Source organism: Dreissena polymorpha, chromosome 1, assembly GCF_020536995.1.
Source record: "Dreissena polymorpha isolate Duluth1 chromosome 1, UMN_Dpol_1.0, whole genome shotgun sequence".
NCBI lineage: Eukaryota > Metazoa > Mollusca > Bivalvia > Myida > Dreissenidae > Dreissena > Dreissena polymorpha.
In genome coordinates this window covers 58,508,489-58,529,817 of record NC_068355.1, presented here as the reverse complement: position 1 = coordinate 58,529,817, position 21,329 = coordinate 58,508,489, and the positions used below count along the sequence as shown (strand labels likewise).

The 21,329-nt window shown below is 36.5% G+C and overlaps 1 protein-coding gene across 1 annotated transcript in view; it reads left to right on the top strand.

Annotated features, from left to right (window-relative positions):
• LOC127881893 (tyrosine-protein kinase BAZ1B-like) overlaps positions 1-21,329 on the top strand; it is a 71,084-nt gene that overhangs the window by 43,014 nt on the left and 6,741 nt on the right. Inside the window, exons 21-31 of the mRNA XM_052430097.1 lie at positions 912-975; positions 1,202-1,309; positions 2,264-2,354; positions 2,959-3,110; positions 6,219-6,359; positions 7,656-7,703; positions 9,212-9,375; positions 10,077-10,156; positions 10,779-11,110; positions 11,728-11,805; positions 19,086-19,229. Of these exons, the coding sequence (XP_052286057.1) occupies positions 912-975; positions 1,202-1,309; positions 2,264-2,354; positions 2,959-3,110; positions 6,219-6,359; positions 7,656-7,703; positions 9,212-9,375; positions 10,077-10,156; positions 10,779-11,110; positions 11,728-11,805; positions 19,086-19,229 (1,402 nt within the window). The remainder of the gene's footprint in view (positions 1-911; positions 976-1,201; positions 1,310-2,263; positions 2,355-2,958; positions 3,111-6,218; positions 6,360-7,655; positions 7,704-9,211; positions 9,376-10,076; positions 10,157-10,778; positions 11,111-11,727; positions 11,806-19,085; positions 19,230-21,329) is intronic.

The window sequence follows — 21,329 nt, the reverse complement described above, 5'->3', positions numbered from 1 at the left end:
TTACATCACTTACGAAAAAATAATGTTAAAGATTTATGACAAGAAATATGTTTACGAATTTCATAAACAAATTCATATGCCTACGCCATTTTTCAGAAAAAATAGTACAGTGCATTATGGGACACAGCTTTCATTGAACGAGCGAATTTAAATTTAGATTGAATGCAATACGACACATGAACAAAGAAATGTTTTATTGCGTCATACCCAGCATGTACAAAACGTGCTTTCCGTGGACTTTCTGATAACGGGCAAAAATTTAAGTGCATCTCTGTTAACTATTACACTGCGTTAGCATGTAAATAAATCGTCAGGATTTTTCAATTTGTTTTTCGTATACGTACTGAAACATTAAACATACACAAAGATCTTTTTATTTATCAAGCATGTATAGCATATAATAAACAATAACACACACAGTCATAGTTTATACAATGAAATACAATACACGATAAATACAAAACATAAACAGGTAATTGTTTTAAATAACTTTAATTTGATAATTATTCCGCTTGCACTTGCCTTATTGAAATTATCGCACTGAACCGCTCTGATAGGGAATAAATGTAATAAACACAGACTTGCGAGTTTTCACACCTTTATTGACATTACACAACAGATTAACACCAATTAGCTGTCGAGTGTCGTTTTACCTCTAATCGATTAAAATCAGTTAAACGGACGGATAAAGCAATCAAGCTGTGATCGCCGGCTTCTTTGAATTTCCTGAAAATACATGAAGTTGCATAACATGGATTTGAATCAGAAATGGAAGGTTGGAGAAAAAACGGGATCCAAGCACCCCCCGCGTTATATTGGACACAGCGTTATAATGGACCGCACTATATTGGAGATACAGTCTGTTATTTTATTCAAAAGGAATAGTTGTGAATGTGATGTTTTGCCATCAGGGTGAAGCCTGACCAGATAAAGGACAGTGATGGGGATAAAGAAATGCTGGAGATATTTCAAAAGGTTAAACATTTTTAACATATTTTGTCAGCATTCAGAAGTGTTTTTTTTTGTTTCTCTTTATCTGTTTCCCATATATGAATGTCATCGTGCATGTTAAGTCTCTTTCAAGATTAATTGATTATTAAAAACTTACATTCATTTGATTTGTATCTTTTTAAAAATTTGCTTAAGACGCAGATTATGTCAGATTTACTCACCCGTGTTTGATGTTCTGCTTCTTGTACAGGAGTTATTGGACACTGAAGTGAAGTTGCGCAATGGTGGACTGGGAGGGGTGGAAGATTTTGATGCCTGGTCTGTGAAACTGGAGACTGCCAACACTTTAGAACCGCTGGTAGGCTTGGTTGATAGGTTGATACTTCAGGATTATAATGTGTGATTTCTTTGAAACAAATGGAAATGGCTAGATATAAATGGAGTGCTTTTAAAATTCGTGCAACTTTGTAAATTGGGTCTACTGCTCTCACCATGGCATCTGTCTTTCTGTAAATAAACTTGTCCAAAAGTATTAATCCACTTAAATGCATAATTTGCATGTATTTTTGTCTTTGGATTTGAAGTTACACTCCTGCAATTGGTATATGCCTGTTTAAAAAATGGAGTGTACCGGTATTATGGGAACACATTCGATGGGAAGGTGGAGTCTAGGAACATGTTTTCTGCTTAATATAAAAAAAAAGAGTTAAAATGAAATCATCATACAACTTTGGGGATAATGTTCATGTCGATAACATCATGACCAAGTATGATAACCAGCCAGATTGCATTCAGAATTGTAAATAGAATGTGCTAAATAACTTACAGTATGGAGGATATAATACGCCCAATTTGTGCAAAAGGGTGCCTTGTGCCTTCTTATTTCAATGTCAATGGTACCTTTTTGCACCAAGAGGGCAATATGTAGAAAATATGTGGAGGTTTCGTACCTGCTGACCTTACTTGAGATATCACTTAAATTATTTTAATTGAATTAGATTAATGTTTAAAACATAGCCATCATTTGTACAGCCACTGCATCCTTCATAGCTCACTGTTATCCTGACCTTTATACTGGCATATTTTGTGACTTATTGGCACTACTATTCTAATATGATTACATGTGTAAAATAACTTGCTTGATTTTACGTCATGCAGCCTCGAAGGGATACAAAACGTATACCCCTTTAGTGTGAAGATCTACAGAGATCTAAGATGTCATTAAACCCCTGGTCCACTACACTAGTCAGTTAAAGCAGTGTTACTGTATTGAAGCAACAATAAATGGCAAATTCTTTCTGTATTTTTGCAGATTTCATGCTTACTAGAAGTTCAGGAAAACGTTCTTGAAAAGTTCCTTGATGGAATAATGGTCGCAAAAAAGAAGAAATCAGGAACAGAAGGTTGGTACATTAAACAAGTATGATACAATTAGATTGACTTAAGCACTCGATTGCCATAAAGGTTCACATATATGCCTTTATCCTATTGGGCATATGGGAATGGACTCTTTCAAGGGTAGTTCTTATGCCTAATACATTAACATGGTTATTCATGAATATATTTTACCAGAAAAACAAAATTGAAAATCATAAGATGATGGTATAGCTCGAAGGTGGCTTTACACAGGTGGTTTCCTCTCAATAACTTGTGACAATTTTTCAAATGCAAAAACTCAAAACCAAACATTTTCCCAATTTACAAAAAATTTGGTGCTAAAATTGCTTATTCTATTTTGTACGAATATATAAATCATTTCATCCCTCCTTAATTCTTCTACTCATAGAATTTCTATTGGACTTCAACGTACAGGTAAGTCTCGTTTAATTCTACAATTTGACAGATAAAGGTAATCCGAAAATGATTAGGGAAAGGCCTGCTGTTACTGCTCTGCATGCTTTTATAAGAAAATCTTCAGCACATTATAATATGATGAATGCAGATATCTTCAATGTTACATATTTGGATTGCTCTGTACATAAAGGGGACGTTCCATTTTATCAATAGTTCATACAGAGGAGGAAAATTCACCTGTTGTGGCTGAGGGTATAACACAATGGCAGGATGCCTTGAAACAGGCTGGAACTCTATCAAGACTTCATGTAATGCTGGGAATTCTGGATACCTGTATAAAGTGGGAAAAGTCAGCAGAACACGCGGTAAGTGGTTAATTTTGATTAAAAAGCTGAATGAAATAGTCATATTTTGGTCATGTAAAGAACAAAAAGTATGGGAGGGAAAATGCTGTAATTTGCAGAACTTTTTGTTTGATGCATATTTGGAAATAGTAAGAGTATTAAATATCAAGTATCACTTTTCAATGTTTTGTGAAATAGTATAAAAGACATAATTTAAGGGGGGTTTTCCAGCCATCTGGAGAAAAAGAGTCTGGTCAAATTGAGATTTTTTTTATATATAATTTCGGTTTTTCGGTCTTTTTTACATAGCAGAAAACCCCCTGATTTTCATTTATTTCTTGAATAATTCATGACAAAGCTCCATTTCACATTCTAACATAAGTACACTAGGCTGACCTTAATATATTGTTTGTTTGGAGTTACTCGACCCAAATTGTTTAAGGTGGATAGGTAGGTAGGAATGTTTTTTTTTGTGTTTTTTTTTCTATATGGTATAACATTATACAAAGATGAGAAACCCTATAGGGTACTTGGTTTATTTAGAGATATGTTGTACATAATTAAAAGGCAAACTAACATTTAATGAACATTTATTTTCCATGTTTAACACTGATGTACATATTGTCATTTCTTCTAAGGAAGTCTTACAAACGCTGGCCGGTTTTTGTGAACTAAAAAAAGACTGGTAGTTGGCTTAAAAAATATGAGTCGCGGGAATTTTAGTGAGTCGGTCGGGTAACTCCAAACGAACAATTTATTAAGGTCAGCCCTAGCTGTTCTTCCTTTAAACATTTAAATTAAGAACAAAAAGAGTTATTACAAAACTACAAAATAAATTTAGCATTTCCTTGCTTTATTGGCCAATAAATTAAGACACTTGATAATTTGTAATAAACGCAAGTTTTAGCTCGACTATTATAAATAAAATATATAAAGTGGAGCTATCCTACTCACCCCGGCGTTAGCGTCTGCGTTAGCGTTAGCGTGCAAATGTTAAAGTTTTCGTACTACCCAATTATTTTCATTGTCCCTTGACATATTGCTTTTATATTTTGCATACTTGTTTACCAACATCACCCCAACCTATAAACAAGAGCAGACAACTCTTATCAAGCATTTTGTCATAATTATTTCCCCTTTTATACTTAAAATATTCATATTATTGATAAATCTATGTTAAAGTTTGTGTACTACCCCAACTATTTCCTATATCCTTTGACATATTGCTTTTATATGTTGCATACTTGTTTACCAACATGACCCCCAACCTATAAACAAGAGCAGACCACTGTATCAAGCATTTTGACATAATTATGGCCCCTTTTACACCTAGATAATTGAACATTTTGCTTAAATTTCCTTAACTTCTTTATTGTCCCCTACCGGTTTCACCCGAGGGGACTTATGGTTTGCGCTCTGTCTGTCTGTCAGTCAGTCACACTTTTCTGGATCCTGCAATAACTTTTAAAGTTCTTAATATTTTTTCATGAAACTTGAAACATGGAAAGATGGCAATATGAACGTTATGCACGTCATTTCATTTTGTTCCTATGTCAAAAATTATGGTTACTATGGCAACAAATAGACTAGAAATACTGCTGAAAATGGTGGTTTTCTGGATCCTGCGATAACTTTAAAAGTTTTAAATATTTTTTCATGAAACTTGAAACATGGATAGATGGCAATATTGACATTATGCACGTCATTTAATTTTGTTCCTACGTAAAAAATTCTGGTTCTATAACAACAAATAAAAAAAAATTCTGATATGGTGGAATTTCTGACAATGGTGAAGCCGGTAGGGGACTATATTGCTTGGCAATAGTCTTATGATCACATTTTATCATTTCTTTGACAAAACAACACTTACCTGAATACCACAATGGATTCCACCCAAACAATATCCCACGCCCCTACCCAGAATCCTTTCTCCCCCCCAACCCCCCCCCCCCCAATTTTTTATTTTTTTTATAAACATCATCTAATAAATTACCACACCCAACATTATACACCCCTCTCACCCCCCCTAACCCCCCCCCCAAAAAAAAATAAAAATAAAAAAATTACTTTATTTTTTTATTTTTTAAAGATTGCCTAATAAATTATTGAATATAAACAATTTCCCCATGATGGCTTACGTTATACTGTCAAGCACTCAAATTATCGAGCGCGCTGTCCTCTGACAGCTCTTGTTATGTCCCCCACCACTATAGTTGGGGACATATTGTTTTTGACTTGTCTGTTGGTTGGTTTGTTGGTTGGTTTGTCTGTTTGTTTGTGCAAACTTTAACATTTGCAATAACTTTTGCAATATTGAAAATAGCAATTTCATATTTTGCATGCATGTATATCTCATAGAGCTTCACATTTTGAGTGGTGAAAGGTCAAGGTCATCCTTCTAGGTCAAAGGTCAAATATATGGGTCAAAATCGCTAATTTAATGTACACTTTTGCAGTATTGAAGATAATAGCTTGATATTTGGCATGCATGTGTATCTCATGGAGCTGCACATTGTGAGTGGTGAAAGGTCAAGGTCATCATTCAAGGTCAAAGGTCAAATATATGGGGACATAGTGTTTCACAAACACATCGCATGTTTTCTTAATAAAGCTTTGTTGATGGAGACCCTGGATTATTGCATGTGCATAAAGTATCATTCAAGTCTGCACAGGCTTATCAGGGACCACATTTTCTTCCTAGACTGGATTTTTATGTCCCCCACCACTGTAGTGGGGGATATTTTGTTTTTGCCCTGTCTGTTGGTTTGTTTGTGTGTTTGTTTGCTCCAACTTTAACATTATGCAATAACTTTTGCAATATTGAAGATAGCAACTTCATATTTGGCGTGCATGTGTATCTCATGGAGCTGCACAATTTGAGTGGTGAAAGGTCAAGGTCATCCTTCAAGGTCAAATATATAGCTTCAAAAGGGGACGCAGTGTTTCTGACAAACACATATCTTGTTGTTTACATGAGATCGGCTTTAAACTAAACTTTCAATGAAAGCGCTAAAGTGTTGTCCCTGATTAGCATGAGTGGCCTGCACAGGCTAATCTGGGATGACACTTTACGCGCATGCAATAAGCCCAGACTTCTCAGAAGGAGGCTTAATTAATTGTGATTTTCAGAAATGTAAGATCTGTCGTCGGAAGGGCGAGGAGGACAAGCTGTTGCTGTGTGATGAGTGCAACCAGGCGTTCCACATGTTCTGTCTCCGGCCCGCCTTGCATGGGGTACCCAAGGGAGAGTGGAAGTGCATGGCCTGTGCTGTGAGTAGGCCAGCTGAAACATGCATAATATAATAGATTCTATACAGGATGTCCTGGGAAATTGCAGATTCATTGTTTTGGCGTGTTATCATAAGGTTTTTGGGTTTAAAGTATAAGTTTTGAATTAATAAAAAAGAGTAACATTATCCAAGTGAGTCTAATGTTACTTTCTAAGCTTATAGAACAATCAGAGAAATCAAACATTGCAATCCATGTGAGTGCACCATTTTATTACAACTAGTTTTTTCCATATTATGCTGTCTTAAAGAACCATTCACTTGATTTTTATTTTTACATATTACACTGTAACTCCAATAACACGTGGATGACAGGGTCCAAGCCACAAGATCGCGATGTAATTTGTTCTGAGCTAATTTATTTCCTTGTTTTGTTGTCATTTGCCAAAACATGCATATAAACCCTACCATATTGATAACCTTTTACATACTGCATTTATAATATGCAATTATATCTGATAATCCAATATCATTATAACTTTTAATAAAAAAAATGCTGATAATGATAAATGTGTTTAAGAATTTCATAAAGACAAACATAGGCCTCTGTCAATTTTTTAGAATTATAAAGTGAACAGTGCATGATGGGACATAGGTTTCATTGGGCTCTGTTCTGATGTAATTATAACAACCAATGGGCGAGTAAATTTAAATTTAGATTGAATGTAAAAATATCAGGTACAAAGCAATGTTTTATTGCATTATAAGGAGTCATGCAAAAAACTTGCTTCCCGGATATTTACTGAAAATCAAGCACAAATCAAAGTGAATTTCTGTTGACAATTACCTTGCGTTTGCATGGCTTTAAATCGTCTGGGCTACATGTTTTCTTTTTATTTTCCTGTTACGTTTTCAATTGCATTTTAGGAGACAAGATAAAAAAACATAATGAAAAGAGATTTGTCGAAGATTTCAAGGATTAAAAAGATTGATTTACAAATTTCACATTCTATTGTTTCACACCTTACACATGCCATTGTTTCGCACCTTTATTTGCATCAAACAATAGATTATCACATATCTTTAAAAAAAAAAGTAATGGAAAGTATATGATTCATTATAATTGATCAATCAGCACTAGGGGCGCCAACATTTTTCAATTTTCAAGAAAACAATTGAGACAAAATTGAAAGGTAGGAGAAAAAAACGGAAGCCAAGACCCACAACCGTTATATTAGATAATGCGTTATACCAAAGGGCAATATTTTGGAAGATAGTGTGATTGTTATAGCACTAAAAGGTTACCAATTATGGATATAAATTGGCCTGTCTGTTGCAGCCTCTCAATCGAAGACGTGTGGTGGATGCCCCTGGAAAATACAATGAGGTTTGCATATGTATCCTTTGCTTATTTATTGATGAACGTATATGACTAATTATAAATACAAAAATGTGCATTAATGTTTAGAAATATAATAGTGTATTGTTTACATAGCTAAGCATAAATAATACAATCAAACGTGATCTTGACTAGAGATAATCGTATAGTACTACCTGTATTTTATCAAACTGAATTTCATGTCTTAAACACCAAAATAATTATAGGCCAGAAAATATTGTCTATTTTATCTCCAGCATTTGTGCTAAATATAAACTAACAACTCAAGATAGAAACCTTTTCAATTCAATTTTCCTTCAATGTTTCAAAAACTTCAGGAAATTGGTCCAAAACTGACCACCAATTTAGTGAATCTACAGTGAAATTCAATTTTTACATCCCTGCCAGTTTGTTAAGGTACACTGGAATCAATGATAACTAGGTTGTGTTCAAATAAAAAAATGTCATGGTCCAATCATAAATCGGCTCAAACTTTCTAAGAATACAAAATGTAGTTAAGTTTAATGTGGTCTCAGGTAAGTGCTTTAAGGCCAATGGCCATCTTGTGCTAAAGAGGGGGCTTGTGTTTAAAAGGAGTCAAAATAAAGGCATTTTATAATACATTTTCCTCTATAAGGAAAACCATAATTTCACTGCATAGCTCATTATAAAAACAGTTCAAATCACAATTAACGTTATGTAATTATTTGATTATTATTGTTTTAATTGTTAAAGCAAATATTAAGCATTACAATTTTACATGGTGGTATGGCTTTTAATAAGTTAAATTCATTCTTCCATGTATGTGAGTCGCGTTTTGATAAAACTGGGCATAATGCATGTGCGTAAAGAGTTGTCCCAGATTAGCCTGTGCAGTCCACACAGGCTAATCAGGGACGACACTTTCCGCCTAAACTGGATTTTTGGTAAAGAGGGACTTCCTTGAAACTAAGTCCAGGGTTTTTTTACCACTTTTTGGGAAGATAGCCCATGGCTTTGGAATTGGGAATTTTATCGGCATTTTCATGAAATTGGGAAAATAAATTCATTAGCCTTTTTTTCCACATGAAAAGTCCACTAATTAGGGAAATACTAAATTTGATTTAACTCTTTATAATCATTCAAATTAAAAGAAAAAAATCATATAATACTTTGTATGATGTAATTTAATTAAAATTGAGATAAAATACACGAGACTTCTTTCAAAAAAAAAAAAAAAATTTTTTTTTTTTTGGAAATTGGGAATTTTTTGCCACATTTTGGGAAAAAAGTATACTTTTTGGGATTGGGAACATAGCCGAATTTCGGCTATAAAATCGGGCCAAAAAAACCCCTGAAGTCCCTCTTTACCAAAAATACCATACAAGCGGAAAGTGTCGTCACTGATTAGCCTGTGCGTACGGCACAGGCTTCACTGATTAGCCTGTGCGTACTGCACAGGCTAATCTGGGATGACACTTTACGCACATACATTAAGCCCAGTTTTCTCAGAACAAGGCTCATGTTTTTTGCATCAGGACACTTCAGAGGATGAAGATGTCAAGGAGGCCAAGAAGGAGAGCATACAGCATGAGGAGAAGTGTGTGGAGTGTGGGGGGGACGAGAGCCTTATACTGTGTGCTAACTGTCCCGACGTGTACCACCTCGAGTGTCACGACCCGCCACTCAGACGACCTCCCAGGTGAACAGTTAGTCTTTACATGTATGGCTTACATTGAGCATAACATTTATTTTGAGGTGACCGTGGATTAGTGGATATGGTGCCTAACTAGCCACTGAAAGGTCACAGGTTTGATTCCCATAGCAGGAGTGTTCTGTAAATCTCCCTAAAAGATACCAAGTACTGGTTGTTCCAAGGAAATGGACTAGAGAGTGTTTCAAGTACTGGTTTTTCCAAGGAAATCGACTAGAGAGTGTTTCAAGTACTGGTTTTTCCAAGGAAATGGACTAGAGAGTGTTTCAATAAGCCTAAGGTTTTATATGCAATCGAGATAAAATACTTGGGTTTAAACTATCATAAATTGGTTTGCAATTGCTGTGATTGAGAAGAATTTGCCTAACAATGGTGTCATGTCCCAGTTTAATTGTACAGACATGTTCATTAAGTCAGTTACTGGTAGGCCACTCAAGCTCTGATGGACAAAACAATTTTTTTAGTTATCTCGTCATTGCATTTAAATACTCCTATGTGTGGTAGGAATGATCATTTAGATACATACCTACACCACCACCACTAAGATCTCCACCAAGTTAAGTCTCAATGCAATTGTCAAAAAAAGGCTGTTTGTATATAGCAATATAAAGCACACATTTTTGAGCTGAAATACTCAGCATTATTTTTAGCATCCCAATAAATTTAGAGCTTGTTTGCTTGTTCTTTAGAGGTCAATGGGTGTGCAACAACTGCAAGAATGGGATCACTCGAAAGACAAGATCAGGGACCAGGGGTAGACGTGGTGGAGGTGAGTCAATGTCCTTGTACGGGTATATTATGTTGAAAATATTGTTATACCTAGAGATAACAACATTTATGTGTATTATTCTCTGGAGTATTTTGTGCCCGTATATAGTACTTTTGACGGACATCTTTGTAGTGTTTATTTTATTTAAAAATCTTCTTATATGTAACCAATTTTTGGCTGGAAAAGGACGCTTTGTCATTTTCTCCTCTGAACTATTTATATGGGTGTCATGGGGTCATCAGTGTCAGTTACACATTGTATGCTGCATGTACAATTAATATTATTATAACACATTGAGCCAATGTGTTATAAGAAAAGCAAACACACTCAATGTTTGCCAGGTTTAAACAGAATCAATAATATATCAATGTCTTTGTTTATTCAGTTTTCCATAAAAAAATTTACTTCAAGTTAATAAAAAGTATGTCATATTATTTTGGTTTTGTACATCTATTAGAAATAAAATTACAAATAGATTGATCCCCACCAACTCATGGGAAAATTTACACTACAGTAAGACTTGAAAGTAATTGCCTACAAATGACCTACAAAATACATACATTTTACTGGAGTTAACAGGGCTCAAGTGAGCTTAAAAACACCAACACATTTCTATCATTAGGTGGCAAGGCAGCAGCAAAAGCCCGCAAAACTTATCACGAATCGAGCGAGGAAGACGAAGAAGAGGAGGAGGAGAGTTCAAGCACCGAAGTAGAGGAGCAAGACGAAGACGATAGCACTGAGGAGGAGGAAGAAGAGGCTAAGCCCTCGCGGAAAAAAACAGCCCGGACATCAAGGGGCAGCACAGGAGGAAACCGGACGAGAGATAGTAAGAGCCACCATTCCCCCAAAAGTGCAGAGAGCAGGAAAAGGAAGCGTGCCTCTGCCCTGTCTCCGGACATTGAGTTTGAGAGCAGGTCAAAGGCGTCAAGGAGAGCTCCCTCTGAATTATCGGTAGGGTGGCTGTTTTTGTGTGTGTGAATGTGTTGAAAGTCTGGCTAACTATTGAGATGTTCATTTAGCCTGGTTTTCATTAGTGAGCGATTGCCAGTTGTTTATGCAGATAGTTTAAAATTATGTATGGGTTTATAAGGAACTGCGTTTGTTTGTATCACATAGAAGTCTGATAACCCATTTCAAAATTGGTAAGGTTTGTATAAAAATTGCTTGTTTCAAATGATTATGACATTCCTGCTGTGTATGTTAATTGTTTCAAAATTGTGTGGATGTGAATATCTCCATACACGTAATAGTGACGCTGGCTAGTCTGCACAATATTTGTGCATGTATTGGTCTGTTTTAACCAAAGGAAGATAGTATTGTACCACACATTCCCAAACAGAAAGTGTGTTAGAAATTTGCTTTTTTAAGATTAAAAAAAAATATATAGCCGATATAGTGTGAAATCAAGCCACATGTGCCCACAATGTACACGCATATCACCCTTCTGTGATAAATATTCAATTGGTTGTTATAAGTGCAAGGTCATGTAGTGGTAGTTATTAAACCCTTAGTACTATAATTATAAACCCCATACAGCAAATACATGCATCCATTAAATGTTGTTTCAGGTTGTAGAAGACATCATCAACAAAATGCTGGACTACAAAGATGCCTGGCCTTTCTGGCATATGGTCAACAAAAAAGATGTAAGTTGAACAATGCATATACTGAAATCCCCATGGACTTATGTCTGTCAATAGAAACGATATTTTTCCAGAAAAACTCTCCTACACTTTTTAAGGTACAACATTCAAACTTCTTTGGAATCTTGCTCATGAAATGAAGTTTTGTCTTTGCAATTGTTAAACTTGTCTCCTTATGTACAAAATTAAAGCACACTTTTCAAGGTTTTGTAAAATTATTATTGTTATCCCCCCCTTCAAAGAAGAGGGGGTATATTGTTTTGCTGGATGTTGGTCCATCTGTCAGTAGACCAGTTTGTTTCGGATCAATAACTTGTAAACTGATTGACCAATTTGCTTGATACTTCCTATGACATTGGCCTTTGCCATAAGATGAACCCTATTGAAATTGGGGGGACATGGTCAAAGGTCACTGTCACAATAAGAGCGAAAATAGTTTTTGATCAATAACTTGTTAACAGAGGGATTGATTGGCTTAATACTTCCCATGTGCATTTGACAATAGATGGCTCCTATTGAAAATGGGGTTCCTTGGTCAAAAGTCAAGGCCACTATCCCACAAAGTGTGAAATCGTTTCCAATCAATAACTTGTCAACTGATTCACCCATTTGCTTGATACTTCCCATGTGGATTGGCCTTGAACAGTAGATGGCCCCTAATGAAATTGTTGTCATTAGGTCAAAGGTCAATGTCTCTGTCACAAGTGTGAAAGTGTTTCAGATTAATAACTTGTCAACAAATTGACTGATTGGATTGATACTTAAAATGTTATTTGGCCTTTGACAGTTGATGACCCCAATTGAAATTGGGGTCACTAGTTCAAAGGTCAAGATCACTGTTACATTAAGTTTTATCAAATAATGACCCTGTGGTCAAAACTGGCCACATCCTGGTTGTCAAATAGTGTATATATGTTTGAGTAGCAATATAACTTTTTTCAATCCCTGAAACCAAAAGGCTAAAAGTTTAACATTTGGTATTGTGGTCTTCTACACACTTTAAGTAATGCCCGTTTTCAAACTTGACATTCCCCAGGGTCCGATGTTTCTCTCCTTCAACTTACTACATATTACTACATGCAGCATCTTGGGTATTGGGGTAAACTAGTTATATTGGTTTTTCATTTTTAGCTCATCTATTTAAAAAAAAAAAAAAGCTATTGTCATCACCTTGGCGTAGGTGTCGGCGTCCGGTTAAGTTTGCGTTTAGGTCCACTTTCTCATAAAGTATCAATGCTATTGCATTCAAACTTGGTACACTTACTTACTATCATGAGGGGACTGGGCAGGCAAAGTGAGAGAACTCTAGCGTGCATTTTTACAGAATTATGTGCCCTTTTTATACTTAGAAAATTGAAAATTTTGGTTAAGTTTTGTGTTTAGGTCCATTTTATTCCTTAAGTATCAAAGCTATTGCTTTCATACTTGCAACACTTACTATCATAAGGGGACTGTGCAGGCGAAGTTATGTAACTCTGACTGGCATTTGGACAGAATTATGTACCCTTTTTATACTTACAAAATTGAAAATTTGGTTAAGTTTTGTGTTTAGGTCCACTTTTTTCCTAAAGTATCAAAGCTATTGCTTTCATACTTGCAACACTTATTTACTATCGTAAGGGGACTGTGCAGGCAAAGTTATTTAACTCTGACGGGCATTTTGAAGGAATTATGGGCCCTTTATACTTGAAAATTTGGTTAAGTTTTGTGTTTTGGTCCACTTTACCCCTAAAGAATCATAGATATTGCTTTCATACTTGGAACACTTGCAAACTATCATAAGGGGACAGTAAAGGACAAGTTGCATAACTCTGGCTGTCATTTTTACGGAATTATGGCCCTTTTTTGACTAAGTTACTTTGAATATATGGTTACATTTTATGTTTAGATCCACTTTACTTCTAAAGTATCAAGGATATTACTTTTAAACTTCAAATACTTTCATGCTATCATGAGGGTACTGTACAAGTTGAATTTTACCTTGACCTTTGAATGACCTTGACTCTCAAGGTGAAATTATTAAATTTTGCTAAAATTGCCATAGCTTCTTGATTTATGATTAGATTCGATTGATACTTTGACAAAACAACTCTTACCTGACATACCACAATAGACTCCACCCAAACCATCCCCCACACCCCCCCCCCATCTCCCTGAATCCCCCCCCCCCATTATTTTTTTTAGCTCACCTGTCACGAAGTGACATGGTGAGCTTATGTGACCGTGTGATATCCGGCGTCCGTGTGTGCGTGTGTCTGTCAACAATTTGTTTGTGCAGACACTAGAGGTCACAGTTTTTATCCAATCTTTAGGAAATCTGGTCACAATGTTTATTATGATAAAATCTGGGTTGGGATTGTATTTGGGTCATCTGGGGTCAAAAACAAGGTCACTAGGTCAAAAACTAGGTCACATAATAGGTCAAATAATAGAAAACCTTGTCTAGACAATAGAGGTCGCAATTTTCATCCAATCTTTATGAAATTTGCTCAGAATGTTTATCTTGATGAAATCTGGGTTGGGATTGTATTTTGGTCATCTGGGGTCAAAAGCTGGGTCCCTAGGTCAAAAACTATGTCAAATAATAGAAAAACCTTGTGTTGACAGTAGAGGTCACAGTTTTCATCCAATCTTTATGAAATTTGGTCAGAATGTTTATCTTGATAAAATCTGGGTTAGGATTGTATTTGGGTCATCTTGGGTCAAAAACTAGGTCACTTGGTCAAAAACTAGGTCAAATAGTAGAAAAAATTTGTGTAGACAGTAGAGGTCACAGTTTTCATCCAATCTTTATGAAATTTGGTCAGAATGTTTATCTTGATAAAATCTGGGTTGGGATTGTATTTGGGTCATCTGGGGGTCAAAAACTAGGTCAATAGGTCAAAAACTAGGTCAAATAATAGAAAAACCTTGTGTAGAAAATAGAGGTTGCAGTTTTCATCCAATCTTTATGAAATTTGGTTAGAATGTTTATCTTGATGAAATCTGGGTTGGGATTGTATTTGGGTCATCTGAGGTAAAAAACTAGGTCAAATAATAGAAAAACTGTCAACAATTTGTTTGTGTAGACAGTAGAGGTCACAGTTTTCATCCAATCTTTATGAAATTTGGTCAGAATGTTTATCTTGATGAAATCTGGCTAGATTGAATTTGGGTCATATGGGGTCAAAAACTAGGTCACTAGGTACAAAACTAGGTCACTAGGTCAAATAATAGAAAAACCTTGTATAGACAATAGAGGTCACAGTTTTCATCCAATCTCTATGAAATTTGGTCAGAATGTTTATCTTGATGAAATCTGGGTTGGGATTGTATTTGGGTCATCTGTGGTAAAAAACTAGGTCACAAGGTTAAATAATAGAAACACCTTGTGTAGACAATAGAGGTAACAGTTTTCATCCAATCTTTATAAAATTTTATCAGAATGTTTATCTTGATGAAATCTGGGTTGGGATTGTATTTGGGTCACCTGGGCTCAAAAACTAGGTCACTAGGTCAAATAATAGAAAAACCTTAAGTAGTCAATAGAGGTCACAGTTTTCATCTAATCTTTATGAAATTTGGTCAGAATGTTTATCTTGATGAAATTTGGGTTGGGATTGTATTTGGTATGTCAGGTGAGCGATTCAGGACCATCATGGCCCTCTTGTTTTAAACTAAAGATCATCTAATAAATGACCACCACACCCTCACACTATACCCCCCCCCCCCCAAAAAATAATTTTTATGGCCCCGGTAGAATGGCATATAGCAGTTGAACTGTCAGTCAGTCTGTCCGTCCGTCCGAAAAAAACTTTAACATCGGCCATAACTTTTTCCCCCACTTTTGAAGATAGCTACTTGATATTTGAAATGCATGTGTTTCTCATGGAGCTGCACATTTTAGTGGTGAAAGGTCAAGGTCATCCTTCAAGGTCAAATGTCAAATTTATGGTGTCTGTCTGTCCAAAAACTTTGACATTGGCCATAACTTTTTCAATATTGAAGATAGCAACTTGATATTCGGCATGCATGTGTATCTCATGAAGCTGCACATTTTGAGTGGTGGAAGTTCAAGGTCAAATTCATCCTTCAAGGTAAAAAAATAATAATACATTTTCAAAGTGGCGTTCTTATGAAGCTGCACATTTTGAGTGGTGGAAGTTTACGGTCAAGGTCATCCTTCAAGGTCAAGGTCATACTTCATTGTCAAAGGTAACAAAAAAATAAAAATTCAAAGCGGTGTTCTCACGAAGCTGCACATTTTGAGTGGTGGAAGTTCAAGGTCAAGGTCATTCTTCAATGTCAAGGTCATCCTTCAAGGTCAAAGGTAAAAAAATAATTCAAAGCAGTGATATCATGAAGCTGCACATTTTGAGTGGTGGAAGTTCAAGGTCAAGGTCATCCTTCAAGGTCAATGGTAAAAAAATAATCCAAAGTGGCGTTATCATGAAGCTGCACATTTTGAGTGGTGAAAGTTCAAGGTCAAGGTCATCCTTCAAGGTCAAGGTCATCCTTCAAGGTCAAAGGTAAAAATAAATAAATAAATAATTTCAAAGCGGCGTTCTTAACAATCTGCACATTTTGAGTGGTGGAAGTCAAGGTCAAGGTCATTCTTCAAGGTCAAGGTCATCCTTCAAGGTCAAAGGTAAAAAATAATAATTTCAAAGCGGCGTTATCATGAAGCTGCACATTTTGAGTGGTGGAAGGTCAAGGTCATCCTTCAAGGTCAAGGTCATCCTTCAAGGTCAAAGGTCAAAAAAATATATTTCAAAGCGGCGTTCTCATAATTCTGCACATTTTAAGTAGTGGAAGTTCAAGGTCAAGGTCATCCTTCAAGGTCAAAGGTAAAAAAAAACATATTTTTTTTCCAAAGCTGTGCAATAGGGGGCATTGTGTTTCTGACAAACACATCTCTTGTTTTTTTTCAAACAGTTAAAAAACACAAACATTAATTTTATTATTGTATTTGTGAAATACAGTCCAACCATCCCATCCAAGAATCCCCCCCCCCAACATTGTTTTTATTTTTTGCATTTTTTTTTTGCATTTTTGGAAGATAATGTAATAAATGACCACACCCCCACACTATACACCCTTCTCCACTCCACCCCTCCCTACTTTGTGATTTAAATTGAGATAGGTCCCTACACCTTTAAAAAGAAAAATAGATGAGCGGTCTGCACCCGCAAGGCGGTGCTCTTGTTTATCTTAAATATCATCATCAGCCCACAAGTTTTTAAGGCAAAAAAATGTATACACATCTTGAACAGAAGAGTTTAAATTGAGCATGGAACTTTGTTAAGTAAAACAAAGAACACTTGCACAGTATAATTCTCAGAATAAAATAGAGGGGCATGTGTTGGATTTGGTGGAATATCGATTTTAATTAACAGGTGATTATAAAAAATTTGGTTTTCACAAGTGGCGCAGCCAAAAGTGATTTTTTTATGCCCCCATTTCGAAGAAAAGGGGGTATATAGTTTTCGCACTGTCTGTCGGTCGGTCGGTCGGTCACACTTCATGTCCGCTCTCTAATTCAAATAGTTTTCATCCGATCTTTACCAAACTTGGTCAGAAGTTGTATCCAGACAATATCTAGGTCAAGTTCGAATATGGGTCATGCCGGGTCAAAAACTAGGTCACGGGGTCACTTAGTGCATTTCAATGATTAAGCATGGTGTCCGCTCTCTAATTGAAGTAGTTTTCATCTGATCTTTACTAAACTTGGTCAGAAGTTGTATCAAGACAAAATCTTGGTCAAGTTCGAATATGGGTCATGCCGGGTCAAAAACTAGGTCACTGGGTCACTTAGTGCATTTCAAGGATTTAGCATGGTGTCCGCTCTCTAATTGAAGTAGTTTTCATCTGATCTTTACTAAACTTTGTAAGAAGTTGTATTAAGACAATATCTAGGTCAAGTTCGAATATGGGTCATGCCTGGTCAAAAACTAGGTCACGGGGTCACTTAGTGCATTTCAAGGATTAAGCATGTTCTCCGCTCTCTAGTTTATGTGGCTTTCTGATTTATTTTGATATTCTAAGACATTTTTATGCCCCCGAAGGAGGGCATATAGTGATCGGACTGTCTGTTCGTCTGTCCGTCCGTCTGTCCGTCACACTTTGCGTTTAGATTTCGAAAAATGCTCATAACTTCTATTTCGCTTCAGATAGCAATTTCATATTTGGCATGCATGTGAATATGGACAAGGCCTTTCCATACGCACACAAATTTTGACCCCTGTGACCTTGACCTTGAACTTAGGGTCCGCGTTTAGGTTCGAAATCTGCGTTTAGGATTTGAATAAAACCTAATAACTTCTACCAAGCGTTTACACAGTTATACTTTTATGTAGTGACACAGTTACAGTTGGGGGCATCCGTGTCCTGTGGACACATTTCTTGTTTTCTATGATCACGAGTGAATTAAAATCTATATTCCACGAAAATCCAATAAATTTTCTTTTTATTTTATGCTTACAAATGATTTTTTTTTTTTTTGGCCATTCCGGACATATTCCCTTTTGGGCGCCCTAAGATGTCATTACATGTATGTTCAAGGGAAGCTAATCTGTATGTTGTTATAAACATGTATTACAGGGTAGTCAACCTTGGTAAAATTGGGGTCGGGATGGGGAAACCAAGCATATCTTAAAATAATTCCAGTAAAACAATCTAAATTATCAATAATTTTCATTGTTAATTTTCACTGAAACAGTGAAATATCAGTTTTAACTCGTTGATAGTTTACTATAAACCACCAGAAAGCATAAAATACCGTTCAATTTCATCATCAAATATGAAAATACAAAAAGTTCAGTATTAACCATTCATCAAAAGTAACAAGCCTTAATTCTTATGTTATTACTAGAGATTAAGAAATTATGACAAACCAGCCTTAATGAAACCAATAAACCCAGTTCAAAATTTACATATGCATAACTTAACCCTTACCTATCAGAAGCATCGTGAAAATGGCTTAGTGCAACGAGCATAAAATCAGAACAGCCTGGTGCAACAAGCATAAAACCAGAACAGCCTGGTGCAACGAGCATAAAACCAGAACAGCCTGCATGTATCTGACATGCTGTTCAGGTTTTATGCTGTTTGCTTTTTATCACTTTCTCTTTTAGGGTTCGAAATGAAGCCTTTAACACTATCTATTAAGAAAGGTTTTTATTTAATGTTATTTTACAAGGAAACAGACACACATCAAAATGATTATCTGAGCAGAAAAGGGTAGAGGGCTTACACTGCTTTCAATTGCACAAGAAGATAATACAATAATTGTGTAAATCCTTCAGGTACCGGACTACTATGACATCATACGTCAGCCAATCAGCTTTCAGAAGATCAAGGACCGTCTGAACTGCCTTGTTTATGGGTCTCCACAGGAAGTCATAGACGCAGTGGCGCTGCTCTTTAGAAACGCTATTGAGTACAACAAGGTGCGCACTAAATACAAGCTGGGATTTCGCCTCAATTCAGCTTATGTCTTCCCTTATAATGCAACAAAAGGTTGCACAAAAAGTTGTAAGCTTTTTTAAATCTACTAGTATGTGGAAATGAAGAGTTTAGCTGCACCCTGTAGGGTAAAGGTAATTTCCTTGACTGAGGTATTGTCAAAACTTTGGGACCACATAGATTGTCTTTATGTGTTTCCATGCCATTTGTTTTGAAAAGAGAAGAACATAATGTGTATTTTAATATCATAAGTACATACTTGCTATCCCTAGCTATACCTTTTCAAGGTGGGTTAGCTACTCCAGAAATCTTCAAGTGCCGGAATTTGGCCACCTCTCCTACTGAAAACAGATCAGGTTAAACATAGTATAATGTAACCTAACCGGAAATCAAGAACCGTAACTCATCTTCCTTTTCTGGAGAACACAGAGACAGACCGCCATTTTTCTGCGCCTGTGGAATTTTGTGTTTTCTTTCATTTCTGCGTGGTGTTTTGGGTTTATAATTTGAAAAATTACATAATTTGTCGTTTCTGCTATATTCAGAAATCTTTTATCTTTAAAATTCGTTGTAAATATTGTTATTTTCAGATTTTGCCGGTTTTTTCTATGGGCTTCTGCACTTGTGCACGAGCTTTTCGTGGGTTAGTCAAAAAGTATTGACTATATTTTGTACAGTTTATATACCGTATTTAACGGTTTTATTCATCATAATTGTCACTAAAAATATTGTTTCTTGCGTAAATTCTTTTCTATTTTCTAAATAAGAAATAAGAATGAGTTTTCAACTAAGTGGCGTTTTGGTCATTTAAAAGCGTCGTGGGATAACCACAACACTTGTTTATCATGCCCTTTGTGTACAGTTGAACATACATGTTCTATTTGTAGTTCATGGGACGACGACATTTGGCAAAAAGCAATACGTCGCAGAACGTTTTTGAGCAGGAAAGGATAAGATGTACCATCAACAGATGGTTTTTGCCCGGTGACTTTACAGACGTCAGATGATCATTTGCAGCATCAGTCACCGGGTATCAGGCAAAATGGCGATCGTACTTTACCATCGGAAAGTCGATCAACATCAGACCTTATGGCGACAACAGACAGCCGGTTTTGCCTAATGGCATTGGTCAAGGACATCGACCAATGCCAGACCAATTGGCACCCGCCATACGGTCATTATCCGGTGACAACGCTGGTAATGTCATGACTGGTACGTCACCAGGGACTGGACCGGGGACCGGTCCGGACAATGACCGGTCATTGGGGACTGGTCCAAGGCACCGGTCAACGGAGACCAGTCCGACCCACCGGGCACCGGTCATATGTTATTGATGACCGGTCCGACTCACCGGTCATCTGTTACTGATGACCGGTCCGGTCACCGGTCAGTACTACCGGTCATCTGTCACTGATGATCGGTCCGGTCATCGGTCAGTACTACCCGTCACCGGTCATCGGTCAATACTACCGACCGGTCACCGGTCAACAAGCACCGATCATTAACCAGTCAACAGTTTCCAGTCACCGGTCAACGATCAGAAACAGACGTTCTTCTTCATCGCATAATTCCACTTCTTCGTCGTCAAATGCACATTCGTCGTCGAATAGTTCCGATTATAGAGGTAGATATCGGACACACTCTTATTCATCGAGCAGTCCTCATTCCGGTCATCGTTATGATCATGATCGAACATCTTGATCATCACGAAAACGTTGGCGTTGTTGACAGTGAGCATGAATCGGATGCAGATAATGATACTGATCAGTATTTAGCACCCATTCATCAGATGTACGAGCTCATGTTCCAGACTCTTGAGGTGTCTGCTAATTCGACTGTCTCGGTCACTGAGCAGTTGGTTCGTACATCTGATCCTTACAGGGTTACTAAGGCGAGTTCCGGCCTTGATACACGTCTTCTGATTGGTGCTTCAGTTTTATCTGTGTTTCAGTCTTTGGAATCAATCAATAAAACAATTCCTAAACGAGGATAGATGTGGAGAGTATCTAAAGATTTCTCCAAATCAAAAAATCAGGAACGTACTCGAAGCTATAAGCCTCCAGTACCTGATCCGAATTCTGGTT